This window comes from Cricetulus griseus, chromosome 2 (genome assembly GCF_003668045.3).
Source record: "Cricetulus griseus strain 17A/GY chromosome 2, alternate assembly CriGri-PICRH-1.0, whole genome shotgun sequence".
NCBI lineage: Eukaryota > Metazoa > Chordata > Mammalia > Rodentia > Cricetidae > Cricetulus > Cricetulus griseus.
In genome coordinates, this window is record NC_048595.1 from 278,630,201 (window position 1) to 278,654,942 (window position 24,742).

A 24,742-nucleotide genomic window follows, 5' to 3' on the forward strand; every position below is an offset into this window, starting at 1 on the left:
ATGTGTCTTAGGATTTGCTGTAACTAAACACAATGACCAAAAAGCAAGTTGGGGGAGGAAAGGATCTATTTGGCTTATGCTTTCAGATCATAGTCCATTAGGGTCTCAAGCAGGGCTGGATCCTGGAGGCAGGAGCCAATGCAGAAGTCATGGAGGGGTGCTGCTTACTGGCTTGCTCCCCATGGCTTACTCATTCTACTTTCTTAAAGAACCCAGGACCAGCAGCCAGGGATGGCACCACCCACCATAGGCTGGTCCTTCCCTCACTGAACAATAATTGAGAAAATGCCTTATAGCTGGATTCAAGGAGGCATTTCCTCAGCTGAGGTTGCTTCCTCTCTGATGACTCTAGCTTGTGTTAAGATGACACACAATAGCAGCCAGTACAGCGTGATTTACAAAATTCTGAGTACAGGTCTACAGTCACACAGCCCTTGATGTACCTCATCTTGGAAGCTAAGCCAGGGTAGATATAGTCAGTTGGGAGAACATATTAAAAAAAAACCTACTAGTTAAATTTCTATATGGTGAAATCTCTCCAGTTACCATTAATGAAGAAAAAGCTGGTTTTGTTTTGTTTTGGCGTCTGATACTGTCTACTCAATAAACATTGATGAATAAACATGATTTTTGACAGTAACCAGGTAAAAAGAGATAATGTACAAGGCCATGGGGGAAGAGAAATTAAGACATTCATATATGTGAACTTCAGTAGGAAACCTGAGTTTCCTTTCCTGGACCTCTACTTCCTCTATGTAAATTTTGATACTGCAATTGCTGTGGAATGGGCTTTTAGCTCCCGATGGCTTCTAAATCTTAAAATTAGTCACTTCTTTGTATGTGTGCACAAGGTGATTGCCTGTGTGTGCATGTCTGAGGCTGTAAGTCAGGCTCTGAAAACTTCCCAGATCACTATCAACCTTATTTTATGAGAAAGGGTCTTAATGAACCTGGACCTCGATATTTTGGCTCTCAAGTGTCCCTGAAACCCCCCACCCTTCCCCCAACACTGACATTACAGACCCATGCCCATGACCTAGCCTAACTCTTTTTAGTTAGATGCAGAGGATCTGGACTTCATGCAGCAAGTTACTCTGTGCACTGAGCCATTTACTCACCATCCCTGGTCATTGTTTTGCCTTTTTTTTCTGGACTATAGCCAGGTGCCTCCATAGGAAGTAGGGTCAAGCACAGGCTGTAGAAGTTTTGCATTTGTGACTTCAAAAATAGTCTATTAAGAACTTTGCTATAGCAGCAGTGGAGGCATAGAAGTCTCCCTGCTGCATGCAGAGACTTGAGGAAGCACAGGAAAAGTGTACAAAAGAGGAAAACGAGAAATCAAAAGCCAAGAGATTTTATTTATGACTGATTAACAAATGATTAATTCATAAAATCCATCCCTTCCTGAGAGGGATGCTTTATTTCCCAATTGGACAGTGCCCTGAACATAAATAAGGGAGAATTCCTGCTGTCTATGGAGGAGGAGAGGCTTCATTCAGACAGGCTTGTTCTTGTCTCTATCCTGATTTACCATATGACCTTGGGCAAGCCATTCATCTTCCTCCAATATAGTTTCCCTAATTACAAAATGGAAATAAAAATACTCACTGGCTTGCTGAAGATTAACGAGACAAAATGAATGCCCCTAGGCTCCCTGAGGGGAAGAGGCTGTGTTTGAGAAGGCAAAGGACTATTAAGTAATGTTATTGGACTTTTCACACAACTTGGGGAAGAAAAACCATGGCAATAAACTCAAGAGCTTTAAGCTACCTCTCAAAAAAGAAATAAAAAATAAGAGACGCAGCTTCTACAACTAGCCCAGCATTTCCTGCTTGCTGCTCTAGCAGATGCGGAGAATCCAAAAGCCCAAGAGCTGGAAGCCTGACACTGGGTTTCTCTTTTCATGGTTCTCTACCCTTGACTCTATATTGAACAGATGCTTAGTGAATGTTTCAGAGATGTATCGTCTTTTTCTGTAAGATAGCAGATAATGCTATTATTTACCACACGTTAAGACATACACGGGGATGCCTGGCCTAGGATACCAACTTCCAAACGAGAATCTGAGGATAACTTGTTCCCTTGCAGCAGAATTATTTTGAAACTACTGGAATATTCGCCTCTCCAAAAATCTAAGGTTTTCACGACAACGTATTGAGATCATACAAAGGTACCCGTGAGGACATTATCTGTACTTTAAGGTGACTAGGAAGCACAAAGCCTTCTTCCTTCTGCTGAACAAAACAAGTTTGGGACATGGGCAACGCCTTAAACTTCCAGCACTTGGACACGAGGGGGCACTGTGAGCTTTGGCAAGGGATAGAGAACTGGCTGTGATCTGTGTTAGATAGGGAGGTCGGATGATACCCACAGCCTAGCACCGAACCAGGACCTTAATCCAGCCTCTGGAAGGGGCAATTTAGGTGATCTAGGGCTGCGGATGGACGTAGCTGCACAATTACCTGCATCATCTTTCTCCTCTCCCCAAATATAAGGTTCTTAATGGCAGCTATTTTTCAATGCGAGATTCTTGGGTACAGGAGCTTTGGATCCCAGACATCCGGCCCCCCCTTCCCCCTCCTCTGTAACTGTAGAAATATGGGAGCACCTATATCAGGTATCTTCCAGGCCATGAAGATACCATCTGACGCTCGGTGCCCAAGTTCCAAGGGGGTTTAGGCTCTACTAATTTAGAGGAAGGACACACAGACAGTCCCTTCCCCACAACCTAAGGCCCTGCAGGTAGGGCAAATACTCAAAATCCGCCAGTGCCCACCCGTCAATGTCATGGGAAGTGATAGTCACAGCCCCATGAGGACTCCTTCAGGAAAAAGGTATGTATGGGTCAGGTCTTCAGGTCAAGAATGAAGCTGAATCTTACTTCTGTGAAAAGGGAGGAAATTGTTGCCTCATCCACAGTTTCTTAAGGTTTTATCCTCTCCTCAAAAGATCAGACCCAAGGAAAGGCTGTCCAGGATCTCGAGTCACCTGCCCCACACCTTCAATACTGGACATGGCACAGGGGGAAATCTCGGTTGATTTTTGTCACTCTCATGTAGACAGAAAGTGTTAGATGTCCTATCATTCATTTTAAAGCAAGCTACATGGTGGTGTATCGATTAACAGGAGATCCTGGGGCAGAGAAGGGACGGTCTGTTGTGATCCCTGTCTCTGAGGCAGAAAACCTCACGTGTCCCTGAACACGCATCCGCCCACCCGAGGCAGAATAATTGTGATGAGAGGTGGAGAAAAGGCAAAAAAAAGAAAGAAAGAAAGAAAGAAAGAAAGAAAGAAAGAAAGAAAGAAAACAGGCGAGATTGAGGCGGTGTGACCCAACACGGTGTGCGCGGAGGATGGGAGCTGGGGTGGGGTGAGGGAGTATGGGGACCAGGTAGGGATGAGCTGATCAAGGAGGAAGAAACAACCCATCTCAAACTTTCTCACATTTGAGGGTCCTGCAAGGGCAAGGCAATCAGGAGCAGCAGTGCCCCTCCCGATGCCCACTCGCCGTGACTAGCAGTAGCGAGGAGGGGCTGCGCGCTCATCAGGCTGGACGGTCCCCATGTTGCGTCCACCCTGCTGCCAAAACGCTGCTGCTCTGGGCACAGAGCGCAGGATCACAGAGGCAGACACACCGTGAGACTCGAGCCAGGCAGCAGGCTCCTTGAAAGGGACATTCTACGTGCATCGAGAAGGGAGAAGGGACACTGTACTCAACAGCTTCTCTCACCCCAGTGGGGTGGTGGGGACCTGCCCTTGGATGCACCAGCAAGAGTCACTATAGGCTTGGGAACAGAGCGAAGAGAAATCCAAGGGTTTAGAGAAGTCAGCTTCAACAGAAATGTCGAAAGAGATCAAGGGTAGCCACCGGAGTCTGGAAGCATAATAGCCATCGGGTCACTGTGACCCCGGGAACGACAGTGACTGACACGCTCACAGACCAGGCGCTCCCCACCATCCGCGGGTCTGCAGACCGGAGCTGCCTCCCCGGCGTGGGACGCGGGTACAGAGACGCCTAAGGCGGCGGCCAGAAAGCGACATGCAGCGCGCAGCCCCCAGACTGTCCGGGCTCGGAAAACTCCTGGGCGGCGCGGCGCGACGGTGACCCGCGCGGGTGCGAGGGGTGTGCCCGGCCCCGCCCGCGCGCCCCTCCCCGCGGAGGCCGAGCATCCAGGGGCGGCGCGGAGCCGAGCGGCTCGCCCAGCCGCCAGTGCCCGCGAGCGCCGCGCCTGCTCCGGGAATCCACTTCGCTGCTAGACGCTTCTCGCTCACGCGCTCTCTCTCTCTCCCAGGCGGCTTCCCATGGCTTTTGCTTTGCGGCCGGAGCCTATCCACTAACGGAGAAACTTTTCCAGCCATTTCTTCTCCCCACCCCCTTCCAGGAGAGGATTAAAAGTTCCAAGAACTGGTGCCGCCAGTGCCACTTGGGTACTCGCCGGAGAGTTCCCAGTCTCAGCCATGTGCACCAACATAGTTTACGAGTGGCTGAAAGCGTTACAGCTCCCGCAGTACGCCGAATCCTTCGTGGATAATGGCTATGATGACCTGGAAGTGTGCAAGCAGATCGGAGACCCGGACCTGGACGCCATCGGGGTGCTGGCTCCAGCGCACCGCCGGCGCATCCTGGAGGCTGTGTGCCGGCTGCGGGAGCAGGACGCGGCCGCCGCCGGCCTCTACTTCACGCTCGAGCCGCAGCCCGTGCCACCCGCACCGCAGGTGGACACGGTGCCCCCAGGCCGCCGGGGGGAGCCATGTGGCAGCTCGGCCCAGGGCACTCGCGGGGACCCCCGAGGCCAGGCGAGCGCTCCTCGCAGCAGGGAGCTGGTGAGCTACCCCAAGCTGAAGCTGAAGATCATGATCCGGGATAAGCTGGTCCGCGATGGCATCCACCTGAGCAAGCCCCCGTATTCGCGCAAGGTAAGGAGACACCGCCGGGGCGGCCTTGGAGACGCGGTGGGAGGAGACCAGGCCTGGCGCTTCTGCAGCGGCTCAGCAGTTAGTCTAGGTGACAACTGAGAGGCCAGGGTGTTTGGGGGTGTCTGGGACTCTCTTCTGTTTTCTGCGTTACCCGAATTCTTTCCGTCCTGGCCTCAGTCAGATTCTGCATCTAGACAACTGCGAACCAGGCATATGTTATCCTATGGTATATAGGCTTGATTGTCAGGTCTTGGGCAATGGGTGCTTGCTTGCTTTTGGTGGCCACCTGAAAATTCCAATTCTTTTAGTAGTGTTTGGATTTGAAGAATACCAAAAAGATGGGTTACATCTGCCTTATTTTCAACCTTTTTTTTCCTTTTTCTTTACTTTTTCTGAGTTTTGAGAAACTTCAAGAGGACTAGATGGATATTCCCTTAGGAAAAGGAGAATTCAGGTCCTGCTGGTTTCGCTTCCGTGCTACTGAGAAGTGTACCATTAACAGGAGCCTGGGGGTGGGAGAAGTGAACACAAAACAGGTGCCTATTCACATGAGACAGGTTCCTTACGTTGAAGTATTCGGAGATGGGTGCTGAACAAATGGCATCATTAGACCTCAGAGTATGCTTCTGCGATCTGTGGTATGATTAGGTTGACTAATCAATCTAAATAAAAGGAAGGTGGATCCTTCCAGAAAGTTTGAGTGGACCTGCTTGGGAAAGCACAGAAGGAGGTGGCATTTCAGTGCCCAGAAAGGAATCTCACACGTGAGAGCAGGCTACAAGTTCTCACAATTGCTCTGTGAGGCCATGCTGACGTGTGCAGTGGGGTTTGAGCAATTAAGTACCAGAAAAGGCATTTTCACACCAGAGTGCTGTCTCTAGCTCCAAGTGGTTTGGCGTAGTTAAGTGAGTTGGTTTGGTGGCAGAGACTCTGTGACAGCACAGATAATGCCTGGTTTTGCCTGGAACTCATAGGAAAATGAACATCTCAGGCTGAAAGTAAGGGCCTGGAGAAGTTGAAAAGCCCTGGCAAGAACATGCAGTTGGCCAGGAGCATTAACACAACACCCAGGGCAAAATGCCTGGTCTAAGTATCCTGTGGGAGGCACCAGCCCTAGAGGTGCTCTGTAGCCTCAACTGAAGGTGATAACGCCTAATTGAAGCAAGCTCAAGGGTCAGAGCTGCAAAAAGTAGATAGAGTAAAAGGAAATGAAGGGTTTATTATTATCCTCCTGTTATCTTGCAGGTAGGGGAGGCAATTGAGATCACCTGCCTGAGAACATATATTGCTTTTGTAGGGAGGCTAGGTGAGGAAGGTTTGTCTCAAACACGTGTCCCAGTCACCTGCTGGGTGCTGGGATCAGGAATGGAGAGGCACAGTTACACGTTGCACTGGCAGCTAGCCTTATGGGGGTGGTTAGAAGGACTATGGTGAGCAGAGCACACTTAGTCCAGGACCAAAAGGAGCAGGAGCCCAGCTCAATGATTGTTACTAATAACCCAGATAGGGAGGTTGTGCCGAGAGACAAGCTAGGGCTGGTTTAATCTTCAGGAGAACTGTAATGAGATATGTGGCTGAAAGGATGGGAGGCATGGACTGGGGTCTGAGGGGATGGCATAAAGTAATCACACACACACACACACACACACACACACACACACACACACACACACACGCCCAAACACCTAATTTACAAGCTTAAAAGACATAAAAAGACAGATGAAATGTTTAAGCAGAGGTTTGGGTCTGTGAGTCCTGCTTACAGCAACAAGTACCATGGCAATAATTTTCCTTCCTTTCTTTTGGCAGGGTCACCTGTAGCTTAGGAACTCAATTGTATAGCTGAGGCTGGTCTTGAACTCCAGATACTCCTGCCTCTCTCTCCTGAGTCCTGGGATCACAGGAGTAACCATCATACCTAAATGACAGTACTTATTTGTAAGTCAGATTTGTATAAAAAATTCAGCTTGCTAGCCAGGTGGTGGTGGTACATGCCTTTAATCCCAGCACTTGGGAAGCAGAGGCAGGCAGATCCCTGAGTTTAAAGCCAGCCTGATGTATACAAAGTGAGTTCCAGGAAAGTCAGGACTTTAAAAAAAGACCAAAAAAGTAAAATAATAATAATAAATAAAAATTAAAAATTCAGCTTGCATTGTGATACTATTTTTCATGTAAAGAATTACTTGTCATTTTTATTTGATTAAGCTATGTAGTCTAACTGTCCTCAAACTCATAACTGTCCTACCCCAGCCTCCCAAAGTGTTGGGATTTTAGGCATAATTGCCATACATTGTTTCTGAGTTTATGTTTACCTAAATACCTTAAGACAGTAATGTCCAATGACAAAATTTGTCCACCTTGACTTTCTATTTTTGTTTTGTTTTTTGAGATAGACTTTCTCTGTGTAGGCCTGACTATCTTGGAACTAGCTCTGTAGACTAGCCAGGCCTCCAATTTACAGAAATCCACCTGTTTCTGCCTCCTGAGTGCTGGGATTAGAGGTGTGTGCCACCACTACCTGGTCACTTGATATATATATATATATATATATATATATATATTATATATATAAAATTTTCAATTTTTAACAGAAGAATCAAATGGGGGCAGTAATGTTCTCATAAGCTCCTTGTAGGGACCAAAAGAAAGGATCTGGAAAACTTCATATAGATATAGGAATGCATATAAAACTAAACATACTACTATACTACTATGAAGTAGCAAATCACATTGCTCCTTTGGAATTTGCTGTTTATATATGATGGCCTCCCCTTAAGTTCTAGATTTTCAGTTGCGCGGGAATTTGTTTTCTGATGCAGTTCTCTCTCCCAGGAACAGTGCTGGGACTTTTCTTTAAAATGTGATCACATTCTAGTTCTGATTTTCATGATTTCCTTGGTTCTGTCATGGTCACGATCAGAATTGCACTGTTCATTATATTGATTTGGAATTCAGATTGGTAGAGCAGGCTTAGTCTCCCTGGCAGTCATTAGCATGGTCCATCCTTGGGGCTTAGTACTGCAATGACAATACTGTGTGGCTGGGAGGTGATCATGCCAAGGACGGTCACAGTGAGGATGGTGAACTTCTTGCAGAGGAGTCTGAATTAATTTTTTTTCAAGAATGACCTGAAAGGATTGTAGATTTGCATTAGTAAAACAGCCCAGGTTTCCTGGATAATGAGCTAAACTTTATAAGAACGCTTCTCCCATGTTTCCTTCATATTAGAAAACCAAGAGCTTGGGAAGGCCAAGCTTCTAGTCAAAGGCACAGATGACCCCATGGTTGCTCTTCTTTGGTTTCTCCATTGCTGTAATTTCTACCTCTGTGATTGGGCATACTTATATCCACATATATACAAACATAAATATATACAATTTCCATATACATTTTTGTGTGTATAACATTTTGTGACTGAGCTTCTCCACCCCATACCTTCTTTAGCCTCCAGCTTACTGTGGTTAGCATGATGCAGACAAGCACCCTGCCCTCAGAGATTGTGAGGTCCAGCAGGGGACATGTAGATAGAATTCAAAATGGTGACCCTGTGTGGAATGCCTTGATGGGAAGCATAGTATACCAAGAACAGGTGCATCCAACTTTTTTACACAGAACTTGGAACCTGGGGCATGTTAGCAGAGAGGTAGGAGGAAATAGAATTCCAGAAACTACTAGAAGTCATGATGTTTCAAGGCAGGGAAACTATTCAAGAAGTCACATCATGGCCGGGTAGGGCATTAATGGGGTAGATTTATAGAGTCTTTTAAAATTTTAATGAATTATTATCACTCTGTGTGTGATACATTTGTATGAGGGGGTGTTGCATGTGCCATGGCACATGGGTGAAGGTCAGATCACACTGTTGTGGAGCTGATTCTCTCCAGCTTTTCTTTGGGTTTGAGCTTAGGTTACCAGGTTTGCTCAGTGAGCTCTCACACCCGCTGAGCCATCTTCTGGACAGACTTCCAGAGTTCTTCCATGGAAAGTGTCTCCTTGCTTCTCTAGCAGTGGAAGCTTTTGAAATGGTATAACTTTGTTTAATAATGCTGTAGGAATGTTAACTGTGATTCACACATTAGTATAAATTAAATTAGCAAGGCTCTGCGGTAACAAGGCTGTGGGATACTTGGAGGAGGTGGCCCAAGATGAAGGAATTTGGAGAAAATTTGAAATTACTAGGAAAGCTCCTGTGTGTGGAGGGCACAGAGCATCAGAGAGGAAGCGATCCTGGCAAAGACATGCTGTGGCCTTTGGAATTTTGCCTGGGGGCTTGGCAGAAGCCAGCATGACAACAAATATCATTCCTCCCAAGAATTCCTTCTGCCTGTGTGATATTACCAGGACAGATTGGAAGCTGGCAAACTTCAGTTTTTCCCATTCAACCAATATCCTCAGTCTAGCTCCTTCTGGCTTGTTTGGTTTTGGTCCAGTTGGAACACTGGAAAGAAGAAATGTGTGGAAATGAGAGGTGATGGTTTCTTCATGCTATGGACAATTTGTGATCGGTAGAGGTTTCATATAAGTAGAACCTCTGCAGCCCACCCATGTGTTCCTTGGTCATATCCATCCATCCTTCTTTTCATCCATGTGTTCTTGCTTCCTTTAATCTATCTGTATGTCTGTTCATCTGTTGATTCACCCAACTTCCTTCCCTTTAACCGATAGAGAGTGCATATCATGGATTAGGCCCTAGGATTCAGATTACAGTGTCCTATACAGACATGATCTTTGCTTATATGTGGAGAGCCTAGCCTAGTACCTGACATATCGTAGTTGTACCATATCAAAGGTCAATGTTATTTTTTATAAACATTACATGTCAGAGATGTTTATACTTGTGTTTGTTTCAGTGACAAAAGGAATAATTGTGGTGAAATGATGACATGAAAAATTTATCCCTTAAGAGTTATTACCTCTGCATCAGGGCCAGGATGAGAGGGATTCAGCAGGGTACTCAGGGTGTTTGGTTTAAGGAGGTGCTCATTTTTTTAGGGTCCTCCTGGAGTAACAGCCAGGATTAAAATAAATCCCTTATGAAAATTAAGAGTGAACAGGCATCATGGGCATCTCTTGGGCCCCTGCTAAGCAGGCTGTGTCTTCCTCCACTTATTAGCCACTCTGGGAGTAATGTGCTGAGAACAGGGTTGCCAGTGTTCTCCAAACTTCCTCAGCAACATGATTTCTGTGAGTTCCATGGCTCTCAGAGTTCCCCAGGTGAGAGCAGCACTGTGCATTCCTATTCCTCCCACTGTGGGCGCTGTGGTGTAATGGCTATGGGCACAGGCTCAGCCTAGATGCTCAGTTTAAGTCTCAGCTATATTCCATGCTAGGTCACCTTTGGCAGCATTGCAGAAAAGGACAACACGAGTGACTACCTCATAGGGTTGTTACGTGGGTTGGATTAGCTCACGCTCCTGAACTTGGAAGATCCAAATCATGTCAGTCTAGAGCTGCTGCAACAAGTACCACACACAGGCTGTTTGGCATTGAAAACAACATAAATTTATTCTCTACCTGTTCTAGAGGCTGTAAGTCTAAGATTGTAAGGGAGGGACTAGCATGACCTTGCTTGAAAATCCTAAGGGCTTTCAGTGTGATTCATCTAACAGGGGCTTGCCAAGGATTCCAAATAGCTTCTTTTGTCTTTTCCTGAATGCTCCAAGCACCATGGGATTTACATATGGCCCAAGTGACTGGGTGACTTAACTGTAGCCTGAATCCGCCACAGACCTTCTGTTGTTTGGGGACTTACAAACTAGCAGCTTCTCAGGTTACATGCTAATAGGCCTGAGTAGCACACTCAAGGAGGAGTGTGTTGCCTCTCAAGTGCAGAGAAGTACTTTAGGCACTGTACCTCTTTCTTTGGCTGTGGGAGGAAGTAGGCTGCTATAATTTATCTTCCTCCACCTTGGAAGAGGTATCCAATTGTGTGCCCCTCCAAACGACTGGATACCTGAAAATTCCCATAGGCAGAAGTCTTTCAATTTTTTGTCATATTTGTTCCTCATTTCTCAACTGTAAATGTGTTACCAGGAGGACTGGAGGAATTGTTTTCTCTTGCTCTCTTGCCCAAACCATCAGTTACCAAGGATTAGTGTAAGGTAAGTTGATGGAGATGTGTGTGTGTGTGTGTGTGTGTGTGTGTGTGTGTGTGTGTGTGTGTATGTGTGTGTATTCCTAGAAAGAAACAGAGTCTTGAAATGGAAATCTCATTGAGAAGTCATGGGCTTTGAGCTGTTAATGTTAAGAGACATTATCTTTTTTTACTCCATCTTGGACAGTCCCTTGCTCACACTGAGTTTTCTGGTAACACCGCCCATAGATCTTTGCATTGGCTCCTCACCTCAGGAATTTAATGCTGTACATGCCTTGCAGAGATGATACACTGTTACTTTTGAAAAATGGTTTGAGTTTGGTGATATTTGTTAAAAGAACACATCACATGTATACATTAGTGTTGTGCAAACAGGGAAATTAAATCATAAGGTTTAATTTACTTTTAATTTTTAGGTTTTTGAGAAGGGATATTTTGTAGCTGAAGCCAGCCTAGAACTTAGAGAAAAATTGCTTGCTTCATGTCTTCAGTGCTGGGATTGTGGTCATGAACCATCAAATCTGGCTAGACATAATATACATGTAAGGTCAGGCAGGGAAGGTGTGCTCCTGGCATTGCTAGCTATAAGCAAAAGGCTTCTGGTGAGCTGTGTTAACAGGAATTCTGGAAGGACATTTGGCAGATGAAGAGTCTGGCTTATGGTAGTGCTTGGCTAGGTTATCCCCAGTTGCATGGGTATCCCAACTCCATATACTATATAATACACAAAGAGCTATATGCAGCTGAATGCAGACCCACGATATATAGAATGGCCTCCTGACACCAATGGTAGGAGGGTTTGATAATACCTATCTATTTGGTAAAAAAGAAATATATGGTAGACTTTTCATACAAATGATGTCTAGTCAATTCTATGCAATGAAGATTATGATAATATAACTCTTTCAAAGTTGGGTTGTGATCCTTAAAATATGCACTTATAAGATATTATCATTGCTCATAATTGATGCATTTCTTGAACTCCACACATAAAAAATTGTTTTTGTGTGGTCTTCAATGGTGACAAGTTCTGATTTTTCTCAGGTAGATCTGATTTGGGGTAAACATATACTATAATTGAAACCAAATCAGGCAATTAAGAGGAATGATGTTTAATAAACTGTGAGATGGAAACAGAATTTGTCACCAAAATGATGTAATTCTGTTGTAATGTATAGAGTGGGTTTTTATAGTATATGGTATTTATAATTATTTTTGTATTTTTACAATGATAAGAAACATGCTCTTAGTATGGATTCATGTTGGCCAATGTGGACATTTTCCCAGAGGATTCAGAACCTACAACAATCAGGTCCACGGTATTTTCAAATAACAAAGCACCCGTACTGATCTTTGTCAATAGGTAATTAGAGTGAAGGTGTCTGTGGTACACAGGGCAGGACTTAGGTGGACTTCAGGGACATCCATTAACTGTGCTTCACTAAATAGATTACTCAGCATTCAGATGCTGCCACGGTATCCTTAGGGCTTGGCATTGCTTCTCCCTATGTTCTTACAAATTCTTTCCTGATGCTTCCAAGTCAAGTCTTAACTGTTTTAAACATGTTCCTTCACTTGAGTGGGAAAAAATGACAATAAAGGCAGGGATCTATAATCAAGAATGCCCTGTGACAAAATGTCTGCTTTTGCATGGTAAGGCGTTCTACGAAGTGAATTTTTCTGAAGGTCAGTCACATGATGAAGACCAGGACTGGCTCTTAAGATAGCCAAAGACTATCCTGGGGTACTGGGAAGAGCATTTTCTGAGGCAGAGGGTAATGCACTAGAAACTGTGCTGCTGCTCAAAGTTTCTTGAGCTGATAGCCTGGATAAAGTCTGAAGCAACATGTATTCTTTGACAGAGGCAGACTTCCTACTAACACTTCTAGGACTGAGGTGAAATGATTTTATCAGGCCTTTCCTAAGTTTTCTGAAATAATGCTATTTGAATTGATCACTGATTTGGGATTGGTGAGAGCTAGAAGAGGAAAAAAGACAATATTTGTTTTCAGTCAATATAAAAACTATTAAAGACCAACGACTGTGGATCATGCCAAGAGGCATTAAGCATGCAATTTGTCTTTCATAAAGACTAAGTGACATCTAATAGTTTAAAGAGATCTCATTACCACTTCTAATTGAAATAAATGGTCCGAGGATCTCTAAAAATCTTGCTGTTAAATTTCCATAGTGTCATAAATATAAACAAAATAAGATCTACTTCATATATAGCAGGTTAGAAAGGCAAATAAATAATTGGTATGTATTATCTACTAACCAAACTCATAATGAACAGATGTGACAAATTTTATGAACACAGTAAAACTAAAGATGTACTTACCATACTTGACTCAAACATCATTATTCAGTATCACATCTCTGTTTGACAAATTATTTTAAGTAAGTCATGCAATAATTCACTATTATTTTATTTGTTCCTTACTTTTAAAGGAATTAATAATTAAAATGAGGTTATTTTAAAGTGTTCAAATTTAATAGAAACATGTCATCCATTGAATGGAATTTTCATTTCAATATTTCACCTTGCGCTTTATATTCTGTTTTACTTTTAAAAAATCTGAATATATAAACTCCAAGTGGCAACAGAAGAGTAACAGAATTGAAGTGACCCACATGTTTTGCGTTTACAAATCATGATACCATTTTTATTTGTTTCAGATTGACGGCTTCTCTTGGGAATATGTGGTGCTATGATGCTGGTGTGACATCCCAAGTTTCCTCTCTTAAAATGACTCTTGAATCCACTTCTGTGGGTGTGGGGCCAACTGTGTAACTGAGAATGTCTGCACTACCATCCATGCAGACCACCACACTTATTAATGTCTGAGGGTAAAGGCTGTAAATTTGAAGTTGCCCCCTAAAGTTCAGCATACATTCCCCCAGCCCTGACGGGAAGAAATACCTTATCACTGATATTGTTGAGAATTATTGATAGTGCTTGTGCTTTTAGGTGTAGGTGTATATGTGTATGAGTGTGGTACACATTTGTATGTGATGTAAATATGCATGCATGTCTAGGAAAGCCAGAGGAGGACATAGGTGTCCCAATCTACCTCTCTCTGCTTTACTGCTTTGCAAAAGTGTCTCTCACTGAACCCAGAGCTAGGCTGGTGGCAAACACTTGGCAGGGATCCTCCTATCTCTGCCCTCCCCAGTGCTGGGGTTATACAGGTGTGTGGGGCTGTGCCTGACATTTTTCCATGAGTGCTGGAGATATGAACTCAGGTCCTCATTCTTATGCGACAGCTATTACCCACTGAGCCACCTCTCAGTTCCCAGAGGGCATGTTCTTAATGAGAAATCATTTTGCTCTTAATGACTCCTACAGGCAGCAACTGAGATATACTCTTTCCTGTTGGTGTAAAATATAAAGTCCTGGTGATTTTAGGGTAATTCTCTCTGTGTAAAATGATGCCTAAATATGCCTCATAGATATGCAATATGAGCTCAATGCTATAATATATGTAAAGCTACTTTGTAAATATTAATTGGCTTTCCAGGTTTAAGATGTTTTTATTGGCCTTGTAAATCATTATGCTTATATCAATTTGTTTTTAAATGTTGAAGAGTAGAGCCACTGCACCGAAGAAATTTGGAGAACAATGAGGTGGATCAAGAGAAATTGTAAATATCCTGTATTAGAATTTCTAGCAAGACACTGCATGAAAAATTTTCAAGTTCACATTTAAAACCATATATGTGTAAAAACACATGGTCTATACAGATACATGAATCTGGGCCCATGCCAGCAAATATTATTTGAAAACTGATTTTCCTCAGCATTGTGAGGATAAAATTGATGAAACTGAACATATTTATAGTGTATAGTGTGATATTTTTACGTATGAGTTCATTGTGAAATGATTCAATCAGCCATTAGTTTACTCATCACTTCACATATTTATCATGTTGTCTTTGTGATAGAAACATTGAAGGTCTAATCTCCTAGCAATTATTACATGTACAAAACATTAATATTAACTCTAATCACTGTACTGCATAATGGATCTCCACAATTTATCCTAATTGGAACTTCATACCCTTTAACCAATATGTTCCCAATTATACCCCACTTCAAAAGTGATTTTATTACTAAGTCATGTTATGTCTCATCAGTCTTCCTTGGCTTCAGCATTCCTTCATTGGGAAGAAACCTACACATATTGTTACAGGTTTTTATAATCTTTGTTATTTGAAAATGTCACTTTAAGAAATGGTGTTTTTCCACTCTCTAAGCTGCATTTCTTCAGTTACAGATTATACTCCTCTACCTTTGTGGTTTTCTTAAAATTACAGTTGTGTATTTCCTATTTACAGCGCTCCCCCCACACACACATCCGTTCTTTGCCCTCTTCTGGTTGTTTTGCCAGTGCTTTCTACATATTAAGGAGGTTAATCCTGCCGTAATAGAGGTTGCAAAGCTTTTTCCAAACATAAGAATGCGTTTAGTTTAGAATATTATGGATTTTTGTACGTCCATAGATTTAAGTTTTTTATGTGTTATACTTTATCAGTAATTTTAAAGCTATTTCTTCTAAGGTGGAGGAAAACAGGTGGTAGGTATTCAAGTAGAATGGAGTTGGGATTTTATTATTTATTTGGAGAAGTGGTTTCATCTCACTGAACCTCATTCATAAAATGGCTATAATCTCACCCATTTCTTAAGCTTCTGTGATGAATGAATACTGTGTGAAAAGGACCTCACACAGTAATCATTCAGAACATCTGGCCAATATTTTGATATTAGATATAACCAATGATTGTAAGTTATAATTCATCTGAAGGCCCCATCTTCAGTTATTTATCGCTTTACCATTCTGTTAGAAAAGATAATCTCTTCATACTTAAAATTAATTTAAATTTTTTAAAAAATCTCTAATAAGGTCAACAGCTGGTTGGATATGATGTCCCGTGAGGTCATCCAGCTCTTAGGAGGCCTACAAGGGAAGAATATAAATTCAAGCCCAGCCTAGGCTGCACAGTGAGTACCAAGCTAGCCTCAGAAACATAGGAAGACCCAGGCTCAACTCAAAGTACTCACCTGTAGTCTAACTACTTGGACATTGGAAACAGGGTGATTCTACATAGAGTGTTCTAGGCCATCCTGGGTACATGAGACCCTGTCTATGACAAAACAAAGAAAGAAACAAACAAAAACACCCAGAGAAATAGTTCCTCAAACCAAAACCAAACCAAACCAGAAACCAAAACAAACCACAAGGACACTTGCTCAGCTATGTTTATAGCAGCATTATTCGTAATAGTCAGAGCCTAGAAACAACCTAGATGCCCCTCAACCAAAGAATGGACAAAGAAAATATGGTACATTTGCACAATAGAGTGTTACTTGGCTGCAAAACAAAACAAAACAAAACAAAACAAAAACAACCAAACAAATAAAAAAATAAACAAACAAAAACCCCCAAAACTAATAATATGATGAAATTTGCAGGGAAATGGATGAAACTAGAAAAAAGTCATTCTGAGTGAGGTAACCCAGACCCAGAAAGACAACCATGGAACATACTCACTCATAAATGGATACTAGATGTAAATAAAGCAAAGGATAACCAGACCACAATCCACAGCTCCAGGGAAGCTGGGTAATAAGTAGGACCCAAGAGGGATACATGGATCACTCTGGGAAGGGGAAATAGATGAGATCACCTGTGTAAACTGGGGAAAGGTGGGGACTGTAAAGGGGAGGGGATGATAACATGAGGGACCCAGATGGTTGAGTTGGGGAGGGATGGGATGGGAGAGCAAGCATAGAAGGGGCCGTTATGGAGCTAAGGAAAAACTTGTTTTAACTCCTACTGTCATTGGCTCAGAGTTTAGGACTTCATGATGTTAAGAAAGCATCCTCCTTTTTCTAACTTTGAAATAGTTTTGTTTTTTTTTAAATTAGGAATAGATATTAGATGTCATTAAACATGTTTGGACAATGTAAAAATAGCTGGGTTCTTGGGCTGTCAAGATGGCTCAGTGGGTATAAAGACTCATGCTGCCAAGTATGACAACCCGAGTTCGATCCCCAGGATCCCCATGGTGAAAGGAGACAACTGAATCCTACATTTTGTTCCTTGATCCTTTTTGTGTGCCAAGGTGAATGTGTATGTATGCTTGCCCACATACGCACACATAATAAACGTATAAAATTAAAAGTAGCTAAGCTTTTTTCTTATTGAGCTCCATGGTGAGAGAATATTGAACTATCAGACTTCCCAATATGGAAGCATCCTTACATAGCTTGAAGAGTAATAATGAAGTTACCCAATGCTTGTCACATTTTTTCTATTGTGTCTTTTATTTCCTGAGTGATGCTTGGCATTCATCCTCAGTCAGTTGATGTCTTCACCAATCATTGTCATGATGTTGTTATATTTGACCTATGACAATATTTTTTTTAAAAAATAGTTATGTCTGCTTAGGGTATATAGGTGATAATTAACTGTTCTTGGCTTCCATAGTAATCTTGTTTTGAACCCAAAAGCAGACACTCTAGTGGGAAGCAGTGGATATTTTTTTTCATAGCAAGGAAGATTTTTTTTTCTCTGTGTAGTTAAGGAAATTCCTCCCAGTCTTTGGAAATATATCCTTCTTCACCCTCAGACTTGTTTACTTTTTCCTTTCCCTTCCATGCACTGCCCCTTTCCTGTTTCCAGCCAAATCCCAGACCTTTTAGTGGAAGACACAGGCTAGGGGCTTCTTGCCAGATGCTACATCAAATTGAAAACCCTTGAAAGAAAAATTGAAGTGGCATTCATTTTAATTTAAATATTTGGCTTTGCATAGTAGAAACAGCTCAATGTGTAACAAAGGTAAAATTGGAAAAAATCTACACGGAATACTAATTTAACAACCTCCATTTATATTTAAACTTTCACTGAAAGGTCAAATAGATGGAGATTTAAAAAAAAAAAAAGTCACTGAAGCAAGGATTAAAAATGAAGCTTAGGAATAGTGTGTTTGCAGAGAAGGTGTGTAAATCAGGTGCCAAAGTCAGTTGAGTTTGCAAAAATGGATAAGCCCAACACTCCCCAAGCTAGCCATCAATCATGCAATAAAGATATAGGCACTTCGAAGGACCCATGTATCAACACAGAATGCAACCCCACTGTACTATGAAACATTCCTCCGGGAAGCCCTTGATTGACAAAAATAGTACTGCTTTAAGTAGTAGCAATATTTTCATGGCCAGAAAGCAATAAAGCTATAGATGAGCTCCACGAAAAGAAAATTTTTGACATAAAACCCCCCCCAGAGCAGTTCTTAGGACGTGCTTCCTACAGGATTAGGTTAAGGTGAGAAGTAGCTCCACCTAATGTGACAGCTGATAATTTGATAAGTTGTTAATTAAATCCAAGGCCCCCTTCATCTGAAGGCATCTGAAGAGAGAATGGGATTAGTCACCACCTGGGATGACAGACGCACTGTATCACTACTTGCTTAGGTTTGTGCACTAGGAAACAAGTCAGGAGATGCTTCTTGCATCCATTATACATTAGAACAGAGCCAGAGGGTATGCAAAGTAATTTACTCTTGGAGACCTACTTCATTACAGAGAGGTGGTGGAGAGTTGCCATTAGATTGGCTATGTTCATGCTCAGTTTTATTGCTGTGTCATTTTAAATCAGAGTTTTTTTTTTTACTGCTGCTTTTGGCATAGCAATTTGGGCCCGAGCTAGATCTCTGTTAATGGAATCCTTGAATGGTTATACTTCAGAAATATGCTGAATTGAATCTTTTATCTTCTGATTACTTATTAAGACATGGTAGCTATAACCCCCTTGAAGTGCTGGGCCATATCAGGCCTGCTTTTTAATGGAGATGTAGCTTATTTAGTAGGCAGAAGGCTCTAGGTTTGATCCCCAGCTTCTTGTTTTGGGGAGTGCCTATAATCCAGTATTTGGGAGATAAAGACAGGAGAATCAGGAGTTCACAATTGTCTGTGGCTACGTGATAAGTTAAAGGCTAGCTTGGGCTACAAAAGACCCTATCTCCAAAATTAAAACAGTTCCGATACTCTCAGTCACTCCAACAAAGCTGTTTCAGGAGCCATGGGTTAAATTATACTAAAAGAAGGGAGAGGGTGATGATGTTATTTGTAAGCTGGCTTATTGAAAAGCAAGAACTTGCCAGTTAAGCGAAGGTGTTTTTATGGGTCTTTCATTTTATTAATTGTGATAATTAGACTTAGTCTTCACTTGATCATATGTTCATCAGTTATGGACATGTTTAATTTTTCTCATATCTGGAGGAGAAGTCTTAGTTTGTATTCCTTTCCTCCCTTACCTCATGAATTTGGAAAAATTAAAATGATATTTTCAATTCTCACCTTGATCTGCTTTGTAAGTGAGCCTTGTTACAGGTAAAACAGTGGACTTGGATAAGCCAGATTGGACTGTAACTGTAATATTAGTGTAGCTGTTGTTATGCAGGGAAGAACTGTGGTGCACTGTTTCATTCAAATATCATGACAAGCCTCTGAGGCAGAGGTTGCTTTGGTTGATTCTATTTCAAAGATGAGGGAAATGAAGCTTAAAGAGTTTGAGTGAACTATGCGAAAGTCACACACTTAGCAAATTTCTCTTGAAAACCATATGTACTGACACCAAAGCCCGTGGCAGAGATTCTGCCTAAAAACATTGCATTGTGGGATTTGGCAGTGATCTCTGCCTACTGTGAAAAATAGGTATTGGGAGGGAGTTGAATGTAACCTATAGTTTTTAGTGTTTTTTAAAAAGGCTTGATGTAGTATAGTAATTAAATTTTCATGATATAGTAGAATGTACCCATGTTTTTTTAAATATTTGGCAGCATATAATTCTTTCATTGTTTCAAAATATGTTTTAAATATGACAGACAACAGGAAAATAGACAGTGATTTATAAGTCAAATCATAGCAATTTGATAAGTAGAGTTCCTATTAAACGTGGGTATCCATGGTCTTATTCTATGTTCACTTATAATGAAAAGAGTTAGTCCTCACTACCTATGTGCATGACAATGACTGTTACAAATAGAGCAAACATGAGCTTTCTTTACAAAATTCAATGTGGTGATATTTTGTTTGTACTTTAACAAATAAAGCTTGGAGTTCAGAGTGCAGAGCTAGTCACCAGTTAACCACAGAGGCCAGGCAGTGGTGGCACACACCTTCAATCCCAGTACTTGGGATCTCATGCCTTTGATCCCAGGATTTGGGAGGTACATGCCTTTAATCCCAGCACTAGGGAGGAGGCAACAGGAAGTAATATGGAAGGGTGGAGAGAGGAATATAAGGTGGGAGGAGACAGGAGCTACCCCCTCTTTCAGTCTGAGGGTTTCATAGAGGTAACAGCCAGCTAGTGTAGTGCCTGGATGCTTTGCTTCTCTGACATTTCAGATTTCATCCTCTAATATCTGATTCTAGGGTTTTTTGTATTATTATTATTATTATTATTATTATTATTATTATTATTATTAAGACCAATTAGAATTTGTGCTACAGTGCAGGACTATGGGAGTTCTAACCCTGGCAGATACTATGAAATCTATGCTTTTCTAGGTTAATTGATGATATACTCTTGGATCCAAGGCTCTCCTTTTGAAAATAGAAAACAATCTGAAGACAGCAGCCATTTAATCAGATGTTTCTTTTTGTAGGCCAGTTCTAGTCATAAATTGGACTGTTGTTGTAACCCACAGTACAGTTTTGAGTATCCATAATGGTTGTTTGGCATCTGAGGTAGAATTTGGAAACAGTTGATAGTCATTTTGGTAGAGAAATTAGCCATTGGATAGTCTCATTGTAAGATCCAAATCCCATCAATTAAATAACAATAAAATAAAAACACAATTGCAAATTATGCAGTCTAGTTTCATGAGAAGTGGACATATAGAAGGGAATTATCCTTTTTTTTGGATCCTATGGGTAGATTTGCTGTTGTTATAAGCAAAGGATCTCAGCAATAATTACATTTAGAGATATATGTTGGTATATATATCTTTATTTATCTGCTTAAAATATACCTAAAATTTTCTAATAAGCACCTTATATAATCATGTGTTTGAATAGTCTTGACAGTAAATATTTAAATGTCCATTAGAACCTTTCAGAAACTTGGGAAATGGACTCCCCTCCCCCCTCGCCCCGCCTCAGTCTTGTTTATGGTACATTTAAGCTATACAAAATTCCTAGTTGTCATATTAAATAGCTCTGTTAAGACTTGACCTATATTTTATCTGTGAAAGCATGTGTGTTTTAATAAAAATAAGGCTAGACTACCATCAAAGTTTTGACTGTGGACTCTCTACTGGGGACCCCAAGAAATCACATAAGTCTGAAACTCAAATTGGTGATTTTTACTGTCCTTCCTGCCCTTCATTATGATCTCAGCCCTGTGGAAGCTTGCTTGAAGGTGCACCTCCTCCAACCCTTTCTCCAGTTACTTGAGGAAACTCCTCTTGGTACAGATTCAGGGTCCCCCTAGCCCTTTCATCCCTCTTTTACCAGATATGGTTTGCCCTACTACATCCTGCTTCCAGGAGTCCCTCCTCCCAACACTCCTCCACTCCTGAGGACCCTTCCTTTTGGTGTGGACCAAATTTCCCTAGCTCTTCCCAACAGTCCATTTGTCCTAGTCCATCTCTCTTCTTTTCTGACACCCACTGACTTGCAGAATCAGTCTTTAGTGGCTAAGATCCTGAGAGAATATCAGCAACCAAAGAACTGAATACTTACCCAACAAGACAAGATGAGATATCGACACCTAGAAACACCTCAACTATGTTAACTCCAGATGCCTAGACCCCAAGACAAAAGCCCAAACATGAACAGCCAAGACAATATGCCTCCATCAGAAACCAGTAACTTTATAACAGTCAGCCCTGGGAAATCCAATAGCTAAAGCAGAAGGCAAGGACTTCAAAATAGCAATTCTGAATATGTTCATAAGAGAATATGAATAAATCATTTAATGGGGACTGCAAAAACAAAGAAACAGTTGAATAAAATACTGAAAACAGTTCAAGACATGAAAGCAGAAATTGAAACCCCTAAGGAAGACCCAAATTGAAGTAAAACTAGACATGAACATTTATGTGACATTCTAGGCAAGACAAAACTGTACTGATAGTAGAGCAATGATTGTCCTGGACTGGGGTGGAAAGAAAGGATTGACAAAGGGGCTGAGGACAAATGCTTAAGATGACAGGATACATATCTTGATTTCAGTTAGGGTTATATGAGCACATGCATTCATTTTTTAAAAATAAATTATGCATATGTTATTTTAAAAGCCTGTATAAAGCTCTGTTAAGCTCTATAAGAACATATAGAAACCATCCTAAAAATCCCTAATTAAAATGAAAATTTAAATTAGTAGTAGTCTGCCTATAACCATGCTGTATTGACTAGTGGCACTGCACATGTTCTCAGTGCCTTTGTTTCCTTGTATATAAAGTAGAATGACAATATGATTCTTGTATGAAATACCTAAAACCTGTCTAGGACACAGTAAGTACTCAAATAATATATCTGTCGTATTGAAGTTTCTTTGATTTCTCTGTTTGACAAGAGGCAGGTGTGTTATATCACTATGTGTTATTGAGTTCCTACAGCAAAGAACTTGGAGAATGTTACTATTTGATTTTAACATTGATGGGTTTGTTTTCTGTGGTTTTTTTTCTGTGGCCTTTATTCAAAAATTCTTGTTAACATTCTTTCTTGTTTTGTTATGCTGTAATAGAGTTACTATGAAGCTTAAAGCTCTGCCAATACCCTCATGAGCTCACTGTGGAAACTGTTTCATAGGCACTACACCTACTCTGATAAGTACTTTGAGTAGACTTGGGGACCTGGCATGAGATCCATAGACTAAAGAGTCTACTAAAGCAGAGAGGAAGATTCCCATGCAGAAGGTGATAGTGACACTGTGCCTCAGAGGGAGATGTCTTGCAAATAAGTGGGTCTTCAATTTATAGTTCTTGGAGTGTGAGTCCATAGTCAACTCTCTCCCACAAGGCTCCAGGAACACCGGGGAACAGATGACAGAATCAGAGGTTGGGAAGGACTGAATTTAGGACATGGCATGACCAGCACACTTGTGCATTTACTCACGAATTGCTAGCAGCTTTGGTTGCCTGCACAACGTGGAGCCTATCAACATTCCATCAAGGAAGCAGGAAGGCTTAGGAACTACTGACCGGTAATGGTGGCTACTTGTGTGTATGGGGTGGTGGTGGATACCATTTTCTTCTGTGCTGTAACTATGGTTAAGTTGCCCATGATTCAGAAATGGCCTCCTTCCCACGCCCATGCATGCAACCCTATTTAAAATCTGGGAGTCTCTCTCACACACAAGACATGAAAGTTGGAAGAGAATTTGGAGAGAAAGGGTTTCAGTGGAAGAAAGGGTTGGGGGAGGATAAGACAGAATAAAAGGAAGTGATGTATATTCATCTGTATATATGTGTGTGTGTAAGTGTAACAAAGAAAAAACATGTAACAACAAACATCCGTCTGACACTAATACTCAAGGGAAACACTTACATGAAATCAGTATATTGCTGCCATAGAACACAAAGAATATGATTCTAGCTTTTCCCCATTTGTGTCTTGCCATTGAGGAAGGTCATGCATAACAAACCAAAGCCTTCTAAAGAGAGTTGTGTAGATTTTAATTAAGGCACAAACCCTGTGGTTGGTTACTGTGTGGTCAATATTGGCAATGCCTATGTCATAGTCTGATGAAGAAGCCCGAGGAAAGCCCTGTTTACTGGCCACACCCCTGGCTGTGCTTGACAGATCCTTTATCTTGAGCAGGATTGGTCTGTTGACCATATGCAGGTAGAGAAACACCTCAGAGAAAGCCAAACTGTCTCTTGGAAATGAAGATGTTTTAATGGTGGTTGTAAGACATGATCTCTAAAGGAATCTTTAGTTTCCAATGCAGGGAAAGATCTACATGACCGTTGGATACACCACAGAGATAACAGCTGGCAGCCTCTGGGCACTCCATCACTGTCACTCATATACCTTCTTCAAATGGACTGTCAAAAAGTAATCTGTGGGACAGGGCTTAGATACTGAACACGATTTGTAGTGGTTCAGTTAAAAAGCATGGACATATGCAGAGGACACAGGGACAAGTGTGATCCAGGGAAAACACTGTACAAGTCTAGTTTTTCAAGGCTTAGATCTGATAGGTTGCATACTTCTGTTTAGGATTGCTCTTAACATCTTATCTGGTTATTACTAATGTTGATTACATTCAGCACATATATGCCTTTTTATTATATTCCAATATGCAAAGTACTGTTCGGTGTTATGTGGGAGAATTCAAAGATGGCTGTAGTATAACTTTCCCCTAGGAGAATTTATAATGTGGAGGAAGATACATATATATATATATATATATATATATATAGACATGCACATGTATAAACCCATCCATATATAAACATGTAAGTATATGTGCCATTTTAGTGTAACATGAATGCCAAGAAGAAATATAAACAGAGTTCTTTGGGAGTGCCAGGGAGAGACGTTCATTTTGACTGCAATTTGAAGAAACTTTGGAGGGGAGCTGTAATGTAAAGACTAGGTAATAGATCTCACTAGGGAAGCTGCTGTGTGGGCTAAGCACTGGAAACTTCCAGAAACTGTAAACCTGTGGATTGCACAAGGATCTTGTCCATTTTAGGAGCTTTTATATGTTCAGCACC

General features: G+C 41.6%; 1 protein-coding gene across 2 annotated transcripts in view; it reads left to right on the forward strand.

Moving 5' to 3' along the window:
- Nucleotides 1-3,763: 3,763 nt before the first annotated feature.
- The window catches only part of LOC113834251 (sterile alpha motif domain-containing protein 5), a 192,294-nt gene continuing 171,315 nt past the window's right edge, over nt 3,764-24,742 (forward strand). Inside the window, exon 1 of one of the 2 annotated variants that reach the window (XM_035440393.1) lies at nt 3,764-4,917. In XM_035440393.1, coding sequence (XP_035296284.1) covers nt 4,459-4,917 — 459 coding nt within the window. In that variant the 5' untranslated portion in view covers nt 3,764-4,458. The remainder of the gene's footprint in view (nt 4,918-24,742) is intronic. The other variant, XM_027402044.2, reaches the window with a different exon arrangement.